Here is a 16,840-nt window from a genome sequence, read left to right on the forward strand (position 1 = left end):
TAGTTTTCAACAATTGAATATTTTAATTTTCCTTTAACTATTGTCAAATTTTAGTGCTCTTTTGTGCAAATACCGATTGCCTTGTTATTCATTCATTCATTCAATAGTATTTATTGAGCGCTTACTATGTGCAGAGCACTGTACTAAGCGCTTGGGATGAACAAGTCGGCAACAGATAGAGACAGTCCCTGCCGTTTGACGGGCTTACAGTCTAATCGGGGGAGACGGACAGACAAGAACAATGGCACTAAACAGCGTCAAGGGGAAGAATATCTCGTAAAAACAATGGCAACTAAATAGAATCAAGGCGATGTACAATTCATTAACAAAATAAATAGGGTAACGAACATATATACAGTTGAGCGGACAAGTACAGTGCTGTGGGGATGGGAAGGGAGAGGTGGAGGAGCAGAGGGAAAAGGGGAAAATGAGGCTTTAGCTGCGGAGAGGTAAAGGGGGGATGGCAGAGGGAGTAGAGGGGGAAGAGGAGCTCAGTCTGGGAAGGCCTCTTGGAGGAGGTGATTTTTAAGTAAGGTTTTGAAGAGGGAAAGAGAATCAGTTTGGCGGAGGTGAGGAGGGAGGGAGGGAGGGAGGGTGTTATTTAGTACAATCTGTATCTTCTCATGATATTCTATTATTTTTATGCCAAAGAAATATGAAATGACATATTCTCCTAAAAGATGCCGGGACTGCCTTGCCTCTGTAAGCTGCATTAGCATCAAATGTCAAGATTGTATCCTTGGTGTAGAGGGGAGAATTATAGAGTGAGTCTATGACTAATCACCTCTTGCTGTCTCTTCTGATTAATTGAGACATCGGGTGACAGAGTTGCACCATTTTCGACATGTGATTTAAATATTTTGACAGTCAGCTCAGAACACGTAAAAGTCCGTTTCAGAAGACTTATCAAGTGTATCTGTGTTTAGTAAGGTTGTTATACTGAATATTTTGATAGCCTTTGGATTTTTTTTTCTTTTGAGAATTTTCTATTTCATTTCTAGTGTCCAAACTAATGTGCAATGCATATTAAAGGGTGTATAATTTAAAATTGGTACTGTGATGTCCCAAGTTCAAATATACATAATTTTCTATATGATCTCAGTTCTTCCACAGTGCATTTTTTTCATTTTATGCTTCTGCTAAAATGCTTTTAGTATTTAGGGAACATTCTTCCAACAAAAAAAGTCTACCTTGTTAGACCCAAAGCCCTTTTGAATGCCCATCTCAAATACCCATCTTAACAAATACCCATCTCCTTCAGAATGCTTTCCTAATTGAGCAAGGATTGGAGGCAGGATGAGAACAGAGTAGCAGTGTGGCCTAATGGAAAGAGCACTGGCTTGGGAGTCAGTCTGGGTTTTAATCCCCACCCTGCCATTTACCTGCTGTGACCTTGGGCAAGTCACTTAACTTTCCTGTGCATTAGTTCCCTCATCTGTAAAATGGGAGTTAAATACCTGTTTTCCCTCCCACTTAGGCCATGAGCCCCATGTGGGACTGGGACTGTATCCAACTGGATTATATTGATTCCACCCAGTATTGAGTATAGTGCTTGACATTTAGAAAATTCTTTACAAGTATTATTATTATTATTATTAAAGTATGGCCAGGAGATGGTCTTGAGAGGAGCAAAATGTGCAAACAGATGAATGAGGGGGAGAGGAGAGCCGATAAGTAATGCGGAGCATCGTAAGGATAGTGATGAGGAGTTTTGAATTAAAGGACTGTGACAGGCAATTTGGGGAAGGTTTAGAGGAGAGGGGAAGACACGCCAAGCTGAGTTTCAAGACGATCAGCCAATCAGTGTTATTTTTTGAGCACTGTACTAGGCACTTGGGAGGGTACAGTGCAGAAGAGTTGATAGATGCATTAGCTTGCCCACAAGGAGCTTACAGTCTAGAAGGAGAGACAGGCATTAAAATAAATTACAGATAGGGGTAATGGCAGAGTGTAAGGAAATGTACGTGGATGCTGTGGAGCTGGTGTGGGGTGAATATCAAGAGCTTAAGGGGTACAGATCCAAGTGCATATGTGACGCAGAATGAAGGGCAAAAGAATGTAACCTGTACGTTATAAAATTGCTTTGCTCTATCTTTTCCCCCCGGGAATAACAAAATAAGACCCTGTGCTTTTGAATATCTATCATTTTGAGAATGAATATGAATTTTATATGTATCTGATAATACCGTCTGTGAAAGATACACATGTCTGGGTTCTTAACCCTTTCTCCCGCTTTTATAAGCTCAACACAAATTTTACAAACCGTAAATGTACAGGGCTGATAATTGGCTTGTTAGTAGATGTGTGAAAACTTGCAAGTTACTTTAGTGAGTATAACCCTGAGAATTTCTCAGCTATTCATCAGAGTATATGTACTTGTGAAATGTAGTCCTTCTGGGAAAATATCAAATTATATTTCTAAATGGAAGGCCCTGGAAACAGATGGGCTTAGAATTCTTTTTAAGAATATGCACAATTATAAGAAAGCACTTTAAATTTAGATTGTACTTCTCTATTAGCATAGTATTTTCATTTTTGAGTAGCATATCTCCCATATTCTATTGTATATGTATTTTAAAATTGACCTTGAAATGTTCAATTTGTAATAAGTATCAATGTTGTTGAGACATTGCAACTAGAATGAGTATGTTGCGGTATTTCTTTCCTCTTTAGCAAAACATCTTAATAGTCTGTCTCTTCTTGTTACCAAAAAAAACTAATTTTGAAGTTATAATTCTTTTCCCTTTCTTGTGTGACTAAGTATCCCTGAGGAAGAAGGGGTGTGGCTGAATTTATACCATATTAAATGCCTACATTTCTCAGGAGGAAGAAACGGGGGCATTGAATTAACTAAAGATTAACAAATATTAGTGATCATATATAGCCATCCAATAATTTTGCATAAAAGTAACCTAATAATAAGTGTTCACAGAGGTTTTTACTATTTTATTAAATTCGTATTTGTTTAGATCTTTCCACTTAAAATCACCTATCATTATAGGCTAATTTTGAAATGGAACAACCACAAAACTGTTGTGGTGTCTGCAAAAGGACCATAGCACAATATTATTTGGCAAACTAAGTTGCCAGATTGCATGCTGAATACTATTGGTAGAGAAAATTCTAGCTGGTACTGGAGTAGATTTGCCAAAAATTAATTTCTAATAGATCCTCTAAGAACATATAAAACCCAACTCTCCTAAATAGAATTAAGAGTTCTGAATGAAGTGCAGATAGAATATTAGTCTATTAAAAATCTTCATACTGACTTTGCTCTTGTCAGTGCAAAGTCTCTCTGGTAGAGCTCGGAGTGTATTGAAGCAGGGGCCTGGTCTGAGCCGATGTATGCTCATCTTTGGCCCGAAGCCCCAGAATACATCTGATGTTTCTCTTGGCTGAACTTCAGCAGCCTGACTTGAGAGAGTTTTCGATCTGGAAAGGACTTTTAAAGGTGGTCACATCTATTTCCCAACATTGGCAGGACAACCTTAAACTAAATAATTGTATCCTGTGGGCAGGGTACTATACTGACTGCTTTTTAAGTGGTATTTGAGTATTTTAAGTGCTTATTATAATAGTGCTTATTATTTTAAGTGCTTATTAGATGACAGGTCCCTGTCGCATGTAGGGCTCACAGTCCAAGTAGGAGGGAGGACAGGTATCCCCATTCTTCAGTGGAGGAAACTGAGTCATAGAGAAGTTAAGTGTCTTGCCCAGGGTCACACAACAAGCAGTTGGCAGACCCTGGATTAAAATCCAGATCCATCAGACTCCCAGGCCCATGCTCTTTCCACTGGGCGCTGTTACTTCTCAGTGCTTGGGAATGCTTGGGAGACTACAATAGAATTATTCAGTTGTATTTCTTGAGTGCTTACATGTGCAGAGCACTGTACTAAGTGCTTGGAAAGTACAGTTCGGCAACAGATAGTGGCAATCCCTACCCAACAACAGACTTACAGTCTAGAAGGGGGAAACAGACAGCAAAACAAAACAAGTAGATGGGCATCAATACCATCAAAATAGATAAATAGAATTATAGATCTATACACATTAATAAAATAGATTAATAAATATGTACACATATACACAAGTGCTGTGGGGAGGGGAAGGGGGTAGAGCAGAGGGAGGGAGTAGGGGTGATGGGGAGGGGAGTAGGAGCAGAGGAAAAAGGGGGGCTCAGTCTGGGAAGGCCTCCTGGAGAAGGTGAGCTCTGTAGGGTATTGAAGAAGGGAAGAGAGCTAGTTTGGCAGATTTGAGGAGGGAGGGCATTCCAGGCCCGAGCTAGGATGTGGGCCGGGGTCGATGACGGGATAGGCGAGAATGAGGCACAGTAAAGAGGTTAGCGGCGGAGGAGCGGAGTGTGCAGCTCGGGCTGTAGACGGAGAGAAGGGAGGTGAGGTAGGATGGGGCAAGGTGATGGAGAGCTTTGAAGCCAATAGTGAGGAGTTTTTGCTTCATGTGAAGGTTGATGGACAACCACTGGGGATTTTTGAGGAGGGGAGTGACATGCCCAGAGCGTTTCTGGAGAAAGATAATCCAGGCAGCAGAGTGAAGTATAAACTGAAGCAGGGAGAGACAGGAGGATGGGCGATCAGAAAGGAGGCTGATGCAGTAGTATTAGTAGACGAAGTCCCTTCTGTCACATGGTTTTTAGTATAAAAGGGGAGATAAACACTAAAATAATAATAATAATAATGTTGGTATTTGTTAAGCGCTTACTATGTGCCGAGCACTGTTCTAAGCGCTGGGGTAGACATAGGGGAATCAGGTTGTCCCACGTGGGGCTCACAGTCTTAATCCCCATTTTTACAGATGAGGGAACTGAGGCACAGAGAAGTTAAGTGACTTGCCCACAGTCACACAGCCGACAGAATACAGGAAGAAGAAAAGGGGGTTGTGTACCCAGATTAGTGCTTAACTAATGGAGTATGTAAGTTTTGAGAACCTAGATGCTGCAAAGTTTGCGAGTACTTAAGTGATTAGGTGATGCAGAAGTGATAAAGTGGCAGTGGGAGGATATAAACTGGGGAGATTAGAAATTAATCGGAAAAGACCTCCTAGACGAGATAGGATTTCAGAAGGGATCTGAAGATGGGGACAGCTATGGACTGTCACATATGTAAGGGGAGGGAGTTTCAGCCAGGGTGCAAGGGTGTGAGCAAGAGGTTAGTGGTTGGAGAGACCAGAATGAAGGACAGCGAGTAGATTAATTTGAGAAGAATGAAGAGTGTGAGCTGGGCTTTACTGGGAGAAGAGAGCGTGGGTAAGTAGGAAGGAGAGAGCTGGTGAGGGCCTTAAAGCCAATGGGCTGGAGTTTCTGCTTAATGCATAGAAAAATGGATAGCCATTCCAGGAGTGGGGAGACTTGTACAGAATGTTTTGGGTTTTTTTAATAGAAAAATGATTAGGACAGCAGAGAAAAGTGTGGGCTAGGAAGGGGAGAGCCTGAATTCAGAAAGATAAGTGAGGAGACTGATGCAGTAGTCAAACCAAGCTATTGCAGATGCTTTCTTCAGTGTGGTGACTATTTGGACAAAGGGGAAGGGGGTGGATCTTGGAGATGTTGTGAAGGAAAACTCTATAGGTTTTGGCAAAAGACTTAATAGGTGGGATTGAAAGAGAGGGTAGAGTTGAGGTTAATGCGAAGGTTGCAGTTCTAAGAGTCGTGGAGGATGGCGTTGGTGTTCCTTCCTTTCCAAAGTCCACCACCACTGTCCCCGCCGCCCCACCTCTCTCCACCGCGGGACCTAGTCGCTTCATGGCCTTGCCCGCTCGAAGGACCCGCTGGGGCGGTTGGGCCGGTGCGCGAGGGCCGCCCCCCGACGCGTCTCCGGTCCCTCCCTCGGCTGAGGGGTCCAGGTCGGGTCCCAGGCGCCGGGGTGGCGTTCCGCGGACCCGGCCTCCACCTGTCGTGTGTCCCCGCTGCCGAGGCAGGTGGCGGTTTTTTTCCACCAAGGGTCAGAAATGTGTGCGGAGATTTTCGGCGACGCGTTTTTTGGTGGGACTTAGTCTCTGGCGCGACCTCTCTGAGGGTGTCCTTCGTGAGCCGGGAGCAGCGAGGAGCGGGTCCTACCCCTGCCTGGCAGCCCGGGCTGCCCAGAGCTCTAGACCCTCCTCCGCCTGGACGCTGTCGGCCGACCCGCTTCCTGATGGCCTATTGTGTCGGAGGTCCCCTCCGGGGCGGAGAGTGGCCGGGGGGGGTGTGCGGGGTAGATGTAGATGTACCCTTCCTTTCCAAAATCCTAGAACGAGTCGTCTACAATCGATGCCTAGAATTCCTTAACTCCCATTCTCTCCTAGACCCCCTCCAATCTGGCTTCCGTCCCCTCCACTCTACCGAGACTGCTCTCTCTAAGGTCACCCATGACCTCCTTCTTGCCAAATCCAATGGCTCCTACTCCATTCTGATCCTCCTTGACCTCTCTGCCGCCTTTGACACTGTCGACCATCCCCTCCTCCTCCATACCTTATCTCACCTTGGCTTCACGGCCTCTGTCCTCTCCCGGTTCTCCTCTTACCTCTCTGGCCGATCATTCTCGGTCTCCTACGCCGGAGCCTCCTCCCCATCCCATCCTTTAACTGTTGGAGTTCCTCAAGGGTCAGTTCTCGGCCCTCTTCTGTTCTCCATTTACACTCACTCCCTCGGTGAACTCATCCACTCTCACGACTTTGACTACCATCTCTACGCAGATGACACGCAGATCTACATCTCCGCCCCTGTCCTCTCCCCCTCCCTTCAGGCTCGCATCTCCTCCTGCTTCCGGGACGTCTCCACCTGGATGTCGGCCCGCCACCTAAAACTCAACATGAGCAAGACTGAGCTCCTCATCTTCCCTCCCAAACCCAGTCCTCTCCCAGACTTCTCTATCACCGTGGATGGCACGACCATCCTTCCCGTCCCGCAGGCCCGCAATCTCGGTGTCATCCTTGACTCGTCCCTCTCGTTCACCCCACACATCCTATCCGTTACCAAGACCTGCCGGTTTCACCTCTACAATATCGCCAAGATCCGCCCTTTCCTCTCCACCCAAACGGCTACCTTACTATTACGGGCTCTCGTTATATCCCGGCTAGACTACTGTGTCAGCCTTCTCTCTGACCTCCCTTCCTCCTCTCTCGCCCCGCTCCGGTCTATTCTTCACTCCGCTGCCCGGCTCATCTTCCTGCAGAAACGATCTGGGCATGTCACTCCCCTTCTTAAACAACTCCAGTGGTTGCCTATCGACCTCCGCTCCAAACAAAAACTCCTCACTCTAGGCTTCAAGGCTCTCCATCACCTTGCCCCTTCCTACCTCTCCTCCCTTCTCTCTTTCTACCGCCCACTCCGCACGCTCCGCTCCTCTGCCGCCCACCTCCTCACCATCCCTCGGTCTCGCCTATCCTGCCGTCGACCCCTGGGTCACGTCCCCCCGCGGTCCTGGAACGCCCTCCCTCCTCACCTCCGCCAAACTGATTCTCTTTCCCTCTTCAAAACCCTACTTAAAATTCACCTCCTCCAAGAGGCGTTCCCAGACTGAGCTCCTCTTCCCCTTCTACTCCCTCTGCCATCCCCCCTTTACCTCTCCGCAGCTAAAGCCTTATTTTCCCCTTTTCCCTCTGCTCCTCCACCTCTCCCTTCCCATCCCCACAGCACTGTACTTGTCCGCTCAACTGTATATATTTTCGTTACCCTATTTATTTTGTTAATGAATTGTACATCGCCTTGATTCTATTTAGTTGCCATTGTTTTTACGAGATATTCTTCCCCTTGACGCTGTTTAGTGCCATTGTTCTTGTCTGTCCGTCTCCCCCGATTAGACTGTAAGCCCGTCAAACGGCAGGGACTGTCTCTATCTGTTGCCGACTTGTTCATCCCAAGCGCTTAGTACAGTGCTCTGCACATAGTAAGCGCTCAATAAATACTATTGAATGAATGAAAGTGTTGGTTTTTGTATTTATATTTATATTAATGTTTGTTTCCCCCTCTGGACTGTAAGCTCATTGTGGGCAAGGAATGTGTCTAATGTATTATACTAAGCACTTGGAAGCGTGTAATACATTAGACACATTCCTAATGTATTATACGCTTCCAAGTGCCTAGTGCATTGCTTTGTACACAGTAAGTGCTCAGTAAGCGCTGAATAAATGGTGGTGATGGAAAAGTAAGGCCTGGAGACATGGGGAATGTGAGAGTGAAGAGAAAGCCAGAGGTCAATCCAGCAAAGTAGGTTTCGATGCTGTTCGCGTTGGGAGAGGCAGCTGGAAGCTGTGTGGAAGTTGATTAAGCTTGCTAAGGGAGTTAGGATAATATGTGAAGAGATCCAAATCATTTATGATTTGCCAGTATTTAAATTGGGATTATTTAGCTCTTTAATAAAATAAAGCTTTTGGTGAACTTAAATCTTGTCTTGAATAGGCAGAACTAACTCTTCTCCGTGATCACTGGTGAATGAAAAAGAGGAAATGAGCTTAATAGCAGCAGGAGGGATTTAATTGCATGTAAAAAAAAATTCCAGATAATAAAGCCATTCCATCTTGCTGTATTAGTTGGTCAGAGCAGGATGGAAGGGGGTGATGTCTTTTATGTATTTGTTCTTGTGATTCTAAAAATTCTAGTAATGACCCAACGAAACCAAGGAATTTAATAGCAGTTGCTCAAACGTGATATTATATGTTGAAAAGATATAGTCTTATGAAAAATGACTATTGATATAATTTATTTGGACATTTGTGAAGCTGTCAAAAGTAATGATCCTTTTGTCCTTTTGTCTTCTAGATATTCTAAATAAATCAGCAACTACCTTTTGGCTGGAAGCTGAGAGAAAAAATTGCATACAATGCATTAGAATATTGAAGATAAATCATTTCTGGATTATATCATTATTTGGATCATAAAAAGGGAAAGGAGAACGTGAAAATGGGGCGGAAGAAAATACAGATCACACGGATAATGGATGAAAGGAACCGACAGGTAAATTATAGTAAAAAAAAAAAAAAAGATAATCTTGAAAATTAGTTTTGTCCTTGAATACTTTTTTGTCATGACATTTAAAAATGCTTATCTCTTCCTTACCTAAAGCCATAGTATTCCAGAGAATTAGAATTTGTTTCTAAATAAAGATGTCTGTGCTTTTTCAGCCAGTCAGTTGTATTTATTGAGCGCTTACTGTATATTGAGCACTGTCCTAAGCGCTTGGGAGAATACAACAATAAGCAGCCTCATTCCCTGCCCACAACAAGCTTTTTCTTAATATTGGGCATCTTGAATGCACTTAAACTAGTTGTTCTATAGGGACATTCTAGTAAAATTCTTAATGAACATATTCAGCGAATCGTGTTACGACAGTCATGTTCTTGAAAATCTGTTAGCCAAAAAATGGTGCTGTCAACCATTGTTTTAACGTGCAGTAAGAATCTAAGGAGAACATGGTTTTAAAACTAGTGAAATAATACAGGGATGGAGTTCATGATCACCTTGATCCTGAATCACCCCATGCAACTTAAGAAGTTTTATGCAAAAGAAAACATTATGCTTAAATTTTTTTCAAACAGTGTGCTGCCAAGATTGCATTGTGCTTTTCTGCCACTGTATCAGTTCATTAGCATTATGTAAGGAACTGATGGTATGTATTTAAAGCTCACTGTTACTATATGCTTGGACTTTATTTGATATGTTTATTAACTTGAAGAAGTTACAGTTGGTTCCCTAAACAGTGTTAATGAATTAAAGAGCCTGGGCTTCGGAGTCAGAGGTCATGAGTTCGACTCCTGGCTCTGCCACTTGTCAGCTGTGTGACTGTGGGCAAGTCACTTCACTTCTCTGTGCCTCAGTTACCTCATCTGTAAAATGGGGATTAACTGTGAGCCTCACGTGGGATAACCTGATTACCCTGGATCTACCCCAGTGCTTAGAACAGTGCTCTGCACATAATAAGTGCTTAACAAATAACATTATTATTACTATTATTAGTATTTTAAGACAGTAGTTATTGCAGGACCACTTGCATTTGATTTCATTTTGGCCAGTTCACATCTGCAGGATAGTGGGGTTCTCCTAATCTTCATTACAGTTCATTCAACTACAGTGTCACATTATGACAGGAATAAGTGTCTACTCAATTTATGAAGTACAGTTTGTGTGAAATTTGGTTAAAGAACTGGTTTTGCATATTGAAAATATAGTAATCTGAGATAGTTTCCTGTTTATATTTGCACAGAAAGAAATATTTGGTTGGAAACAACCTTTATGATATTGATATCAAAATATATAGCTAAAAGTAGCTCCCAAGGTGCACAAATAAGTGCATGGTTCAGAAACTTTCTAGGAGAAAAGTTTTAAATACCCGTGTTTTGACAAGAGTCAGGTAAATCAGCATCCCAGGAGGCAGTTCCTTCCTCCGTCTATCTCCTGAGATGACATGGCAATGAGAAGCAGCATGACTTAGTGCATAGAGCACAGATCTGGGAGTCAGACGCACTTGGGTTCTAATATCAGCTCTGTCACTTGTCTGCTGTGTGAGACCGTGGGCAATTCACTCATTTCTCTGTGCCTCAGTTAGCTCTTCTGTAAAATGGGGATTAAGAGTGTGATCTCCATGTGGGACAGGACCTGCGTCCAACCTGATTAGCTTGTATTTCCTCAGCACTCAGTATAGTGCCTACCTGGCACATAGTAAACCTTTAACTAGTACCATTTTTTAAAAAAACGGAAAAATGCCAGGAGTGGTTAGAGCTGTGGTGTCCTGAAAGCCCTGGGGAGTAGAGCAAGGACATGTAGAAAAGTCTGCATTTTTCTTGTGGATTTTTTTTTGGGGGGACGAGGGGGAGTCCTTCCAGAGTTCCTTCCTAATTCTCTTACTTTATGCCCCTTTTCCTTTTATTTCGCTAGATGCTTTTCCACTGCTCTTTCCCAAACTGTGGATATCCTGTAAGATCATTCTGGGCAGGGGACCATGACTGCCAACTCTGTTATATTTTACTCTCTCAGTCGCTTAGTACAGTGCTCTCCACATAGTAAGCATTTAATAGATACCATTGATTCTTACCTGGTCTTTTGTTCTTTCTCTCCTCAACCACTGTCTTGGGGAATTTATACATTTCCATAAACTTCAGCCGACATCTATATACAGATAATCAAATCTACCTCTCTTGATTTGACTTTTTCTTCACCATTCAATTGCACATCACCTCTTGTTTCCAGATGTGTGAGCATCTCAATCTCAACATGTCCAAACTGAACTGCTCATCTTCCTTTTCTTAAAATGGAATTTAAGCATTTACTATATGCCAGCAAGTAAACTAAGAGCTGGGGTACATACAAGCTCATCAGGTTGGACACTGTCCCTGCCCCAGTGAGGCTCACAGTCTGAATCCCCATTTTACAGATGAGGTAACTGAGGCACAGAGAAGTTAAGTGACTTGCCCAGAGTTACACAAAAGACCAGTGGCGGGCCTGGGATTAGAACCCAGATCCTTCTGACAGGCTCCTCTCCTCTCAAAGTCTCTATCTCTGTTGACGGCATCACTTTTTTCCTTCTGACTAAAGCTTGCAGCCTTGGTATCGTTATCATCTGTTCTCATCTCCAACCTACACTTAAGCCTGCTGATTACCTTCCCCCAGCCCCCTTTTCAAAAACATTTCCCTGATTCACCCCTTCGTATCCACCCATATAGCTGATTAAGGTTCTCACCTTATTACATTTGGGCTATTGGGTCGACCTTCTCCCTGATCTTCTTGTCTCTCCCCTCTTTGATCTATATTCCACGATGCTGCTTAGATAGTTTTCCTAAAATGTTGCTCCTCTCACCTCACAACCCTCCTGTGGTTACCCATCTCCCTCCATAGCAAGCAAAGACTCCTTAAACGTGGCTTTAAGGCTCTCCACCAGCTCCCTCTATCTTCCTTATTGGCTCTCTTCTTCAGCTACCTTCCTGCTAGTACTCTTTACTTCTTCCAAGCCCACCTCTTGGCTAAGCTGTGCTCCTGCGTAGCCCAGCCTCCTAACCTGCTCCATGGGGGCAAGTTGGGGCCATTACCCCTACAGCTTTTTGACCTGAACTCCTGATTTTACTCATTCCTGATGTCTGGCAAGACCCTAGAGTTTCCAGGCAGGCCCAAAAAGACCCAAAATGGTGCCCTTCTGACCTGTTGACCATTTGAAGCCTGGCCCCCTTATACCTCCACACCCAAATTGAAAACTGGCACCTATGCTCTGACCGTCTGTGTCCTTCAGGACCGAGAACCCATGTGAAAAACTGATTCTGGTACGAGCAGTTTGTGCAGTCCCATTTGTGCTGTTGTGTTCCCTCTGGTGCAGTGAGTGCAACAAACAAGGAGGTGGACTGGTTTTTTACATGCAGGTCAGTTCCAGAGTGACCACAGCATAGCACCAATGCTGTGCCACAGTGCCATAACACAGCAGATGCTGGCCTGATATCACTGATGCCACCCATCTCTAATCCCTCTTTTTCCAACCTCCAGTCCCCAAATTCCCTTAGCAGATGGGAATTCTCATCACATTTTGAGCAGACTAAGTCCCCGTATCTAACTGAGAGATTGGCACTGCTGCTTAGGGGACTTGGAAATGGTTTCTTAAACTTTCAAAGGATCAGCTTGGCTACTTCTTTGTAGCTATACTTCTTACTGTATTTCTACCAGTAGTAGGTAAGAGTCTCGTTATCAAGGACTTGCAAAATGTGTGAGTAGGAAATTGCCTATATGATAAAATTTGGAAAATACCTGGAAAGCAGATTTGATCAGCTCTACCCCAGAGCCGTCATTACTTCTCCTCTTGTGCAGATCTGTTAGAAAAAAGTCCTTCTTTATTTTCGCTTTTCCCATACAGAAGTGTTTATTTAGAAGGAGACTTAATGAATGGTGTACATTTCAGGTAACCATTCCCAGTGGTGTACTCTACATTTTTCATAATGCAGTATAGTTTAAAATGAAACAATTTGAGCTGAGTTAGTTATTGTCACCTTTTCTACACTCCGGTTCTGGAGGAAGGAGGGGACTAGCTGGTGATTCTGCAGAAGTTTGGGTCTGGAAACACCAGAAATCCACTGGAAGCTAACCATGAATGGGAGTAGAACTGAAGCAAGAAATCCCTTCATTTGTAGCCGGTGGAAATGGGGAAAGGAAAGGGCGGGAAAGCTCACTGTGGGCAGGGAATGTGTTTATTGTTAGATTATACTCTCCCAAACACTTAGTACAGTGCTCTGCACATAATAAGTGTTCAGTAAATATGATTGAATGAATGAATGAGTGAATGAATAAACCATTTAACAATGACCTCAGGGTAAAACTGAACTGGGAGATAAATAATCCCACTTCCTTATTTTTCTATTTACAAAAATACACAAACCACACCCTTCCCCCCTTTTTCTTCATTACAATACCAGTACAGTTGTATGGGTTGTTGGTTGTTTTTATTTCATGGTTTTGAGAGGGGAGTTAGCAGAAAACAGGTTAGTATGGGACCAGGGTAAAAATGAACAGGTATAAGAAGCATCCAGAGATCACTACTGCAAATTCCTCTGTATTTATCATCCTCAGTGCTCAAACTGGGATGTTACTACCAATGATTAATGTTTTTAGTACAAATTGTGGGAATAGGGTGCTAATCCTGGCTCCACCACCTGTCTCTGTGCCTCAGTTACCTCATCTGTAAAATGGGGATTGAGACCATGAGCTGCATGTGGGACAGGTATTGGATCCAACCCGATTTGCTTGTATCTACCCCAGCGCTTAGTTCAGTGCCTTGCACAGGGTAAGCACTTAACAAATTATTATTATTATTATTAGTAATTATTAGTACTGGTGGGAAGATCTTATCACATATTTAACTGGGGCATCAGTAAAACTGAACCACAGGAAAATTTATCCTTTTCTGTCTTCCCTGTCTGTATTAATTACTGATAATTAACTCTATTGTAGCTGGTAAAGTATTTTCCCTTTAGGACTTAAATTCAAATTTAGTTGATTTTTGTGACTCTGTGTGTGTGTATATCTGCGATATTTCTAATGATCTTGTTGTTTGTGATCCTTAGTGCTATGAAACCCTTAAAATATTATTCCTGATTCCCTGTAACTCACCTCAAGTTTATATTGCAGTTGAACATTTTTAGTTTTTCACTAGAGACCCCTCATTGTTGGAAGTATAGTTGGAGTTTACTGACCTGCGTGTTCACTGCAAGTTGAAGCAGTAGACCCTAGGAAAAGTGGATCAAGCGCTTAGTACAGTGGTCTGCACATAATAAGCACTTATTCATTGAATACCATTGATTAATTCATTCGATCGTATTTATTGAGTGCCTACTGTGCGAAGAGCACTGAACTGAGCATTAGGGAAAGTACAATACAGCAATAAAGAGACAAAATGTATTTCAAAAGTCTTACCTGGATTTTCAATATATATTTGGGTCTGTTAAAGGTACATAGTCATATTGTTTTTGTTTTCTCAGACACTATGCCAAATATCAGGTAATAATCATCAGTAGACTTAACTTGGCAAAAGAAAAATGTGGGGACAGTTAAGCTAACAGAGGCATTTTATTGATTACTACTGCTTGAAAGTAGGAATTGCTGCCTCGTAAATTACTGCAGTGTATTAAAATATTGGAAAATTACTTGCTGGAATTGCTTGAAAGTAGGAATTGCTGTCTCTTAAATTACTGCAGTGTATTAAAAATATTGAAAAATTACTTGATGGATTTCCATCTTAAGGCTAGACCAGATTGCTTCATATGATCCCACAGAACAAAGCCACAATTTAACACCTTGGCAATAATAATTCCTAATCCACACCCTTCAGATACTCTTCCCCTTTCTACAAGTAATTAATGAGTTGATGACTCTCCATGATGACCCTCCATGATTTACCAACTGTCAGGTTGATGTCAGTTGATCCCAACAGGTTGGATGTGAGTAACACAAAATCAAGTAGTTATATGCAGAGAAGAAAACTACACTGCAAAGATCTTAGAATTCTTTGAAAAGGAGGCAACAGGATCTTTCTACTAATATTGCCAGTTATCAGTTTTAAAGTGAATGTAGCATTATGCTGTAGGTTCCAAGTTGATATTCCTCTTGTGGAGAATGTCTTTCGCTAACCTGTCATTTTCATTTGTCCCAGCGTTTAATGTTCCATCTTGGTATTGTGATTTTTCCAATAGCCTGTACATCAGGAGTCATTTCAGACTTCATTTCTGCTCTCCAGGCGAATCTGTCTGCTACTACATTCCATCAGTTGTCTTGCTAGGCTTTGACATTTAAGGTTTCACTTCACTGTATCTTTATAACTTCTCTACCTTCATCATCCTTGCTTGTGGCTCTGCCTCTCCAGTTGTTTCAACAGTCATTTGGCCCTGCAAAAGAGCATTTTAACAAGTATTGTTTTAATGCCTAGTGGACCTACTACATTCCAGTTTCTTGGGGTAGGCCGTGTCACTTGATGTGAAAAGTCACTTCTAGGAGATGGCCTAAACAATAAGGTTTGAGTCAATCAGTCATATTTATCGAACACTTCCTGTGTGCAGAGCACAGTACTTACTAACTCCTTGGGAGAGTACAGTACAACAGAGTTGGTAGGCATTTTCCCTGCCCACCAGGAGCATACAGTCTAGAGGGGGAGACAGACATTAAAATAATTATGAATATGTACATAAATGCTGTGGAGCTGAGGGTGGGGTGAATATCAAGCTCTGCACACATTAAGCACTCAATAAATATGACTGAATGAATGAATAAAGCCCTGAAAGGGTAGAAGTGCAAGGGTGATGCAGAAGGGAAAGGGAGTAGGAGAAATGAGGGCTTAGTTGGGGAAGGCCTCTTGGAGGAAATGTAATTTTATGAGGGCCTGGAAGGTGCGAAGAATAATCATTTGTTGGCTGTGATGGGGGAGGGAGTTCCAGGCCAGAGGCAGGATGTGGTCAGCAGTGAAATAGATGATATCGAGCTACAGTGAGTAGGTTGGCATGAGACAGCTGAGTGAGCATGCTGTTTTGTAGTAGGAAGTCAGTGAGGAGGAGGGGGCAAGGTGATTAAGTTCTTTAAAGCCAATGGTAAGGAGTTTCTGTTTGACACAGATGTGGAAGGGTACCCATTGGAGGTCTTGAGAAGTGGGGAAACATGAAGTGAACTTTCTGTAGAAAAGTAATGTGGAAAACAGAGTGAAATGGACTGGAGAGAGGAGAGACAGTGGCAGGGAAGTCAGCAAGGAATCTGATGCAGTAGTCAAGGATAGGATGAGTGGTTGGATCAATATTGTTTGAATGGAGAGGTAAGGACAGATTTTAGAAATGTCATGAAGGTAGAACCCAACAGGTTGGTAGAAGACTGAATATGTGCGTTGAATGAGAGAGATGAGGGTAATGTCCAGGTTACAGGCTCATGAGACAGGAAGGATGGTGGTGCTGTCTACAGTGAAGGGAAAGTCACAGGGGGGATGGTTTGGATGGGGGTTGAATGGAAATGTGGATATTTTAACTGCTCTCTAGACCATCAGTTTCATCTGAACTGTGGCATCACATGGAACATCTAGGATAGGGGCTTACCTGAGATCACATGGCAGGCCAAAGGTATTACAACCTTAAGTAAAAGGTATTACAACTGTACAGGGAGTGACACTTTAAAAATTTGACAATTATATTACACATTCGCGAACTACTGAACAATAAAGAAGTTCCAGATATCGTTTGTATAAGCTTTGAAGAACATTTATTTTTACAGTTGGGTAGTAGGTGTGGATTTACCATGGAAGTAGTCCAAGAACTGGCTTCCTTTGGGACTGATGCTAGCATAAGTAAACAGAGGATGGAGGGATATGCAGAGTCAAATGAGGTCATGTTAAAGATTGGCTGA

The 16,840-nt window shown here is 42.8% G+C and overlaps 1 protein-coding gene across 5 annotated transcripts in view; it reads left to right on the forward strand.

Moving 5' to 3' along the window:
- MEF2A (myocyte enhancer factor 2A) overlaps positions 1 to 16,840 on the forward strand; it is a 176,794-nt gene that overhangs the window by 73,161 nt on the left and 86,793 nt on the right. For all 5 annotated transcript variants that reach the window (XM_029064413.2, XM_029064416.2, XM_029064415.2 and 2 more), the window contains exon 2: positions 8,756 to 8,950. In XM_029064413.2, coding sequence (XP_028920246.1) covers positions 8,897 to 8,950 — 54 coding nt within the window. In that variant the 5' untranslated portion in view covers positions 8,756 to 8,896. The remainder of the gene's footprint in view (positions 1 to 8,755; positions 8,951 to 16,840) is intronic.

This window comes from Ornithorhynchus anatinus, chromosome 5 (assembly GCF_004115215.2).
Source record: "Ornithorhynchus anatinus isolate Pmale09 chromosome 5, mOrnAna1.pri.v4, whole genome shotgun sequence".
Classification (NCBI taxonomy): Eukaryota; Metazoa; Chordata; class Mammalia; order Monotremata; family Ornithorhynchidae; genus Ornithorhynchus; species Ornithorhynchus anatinus.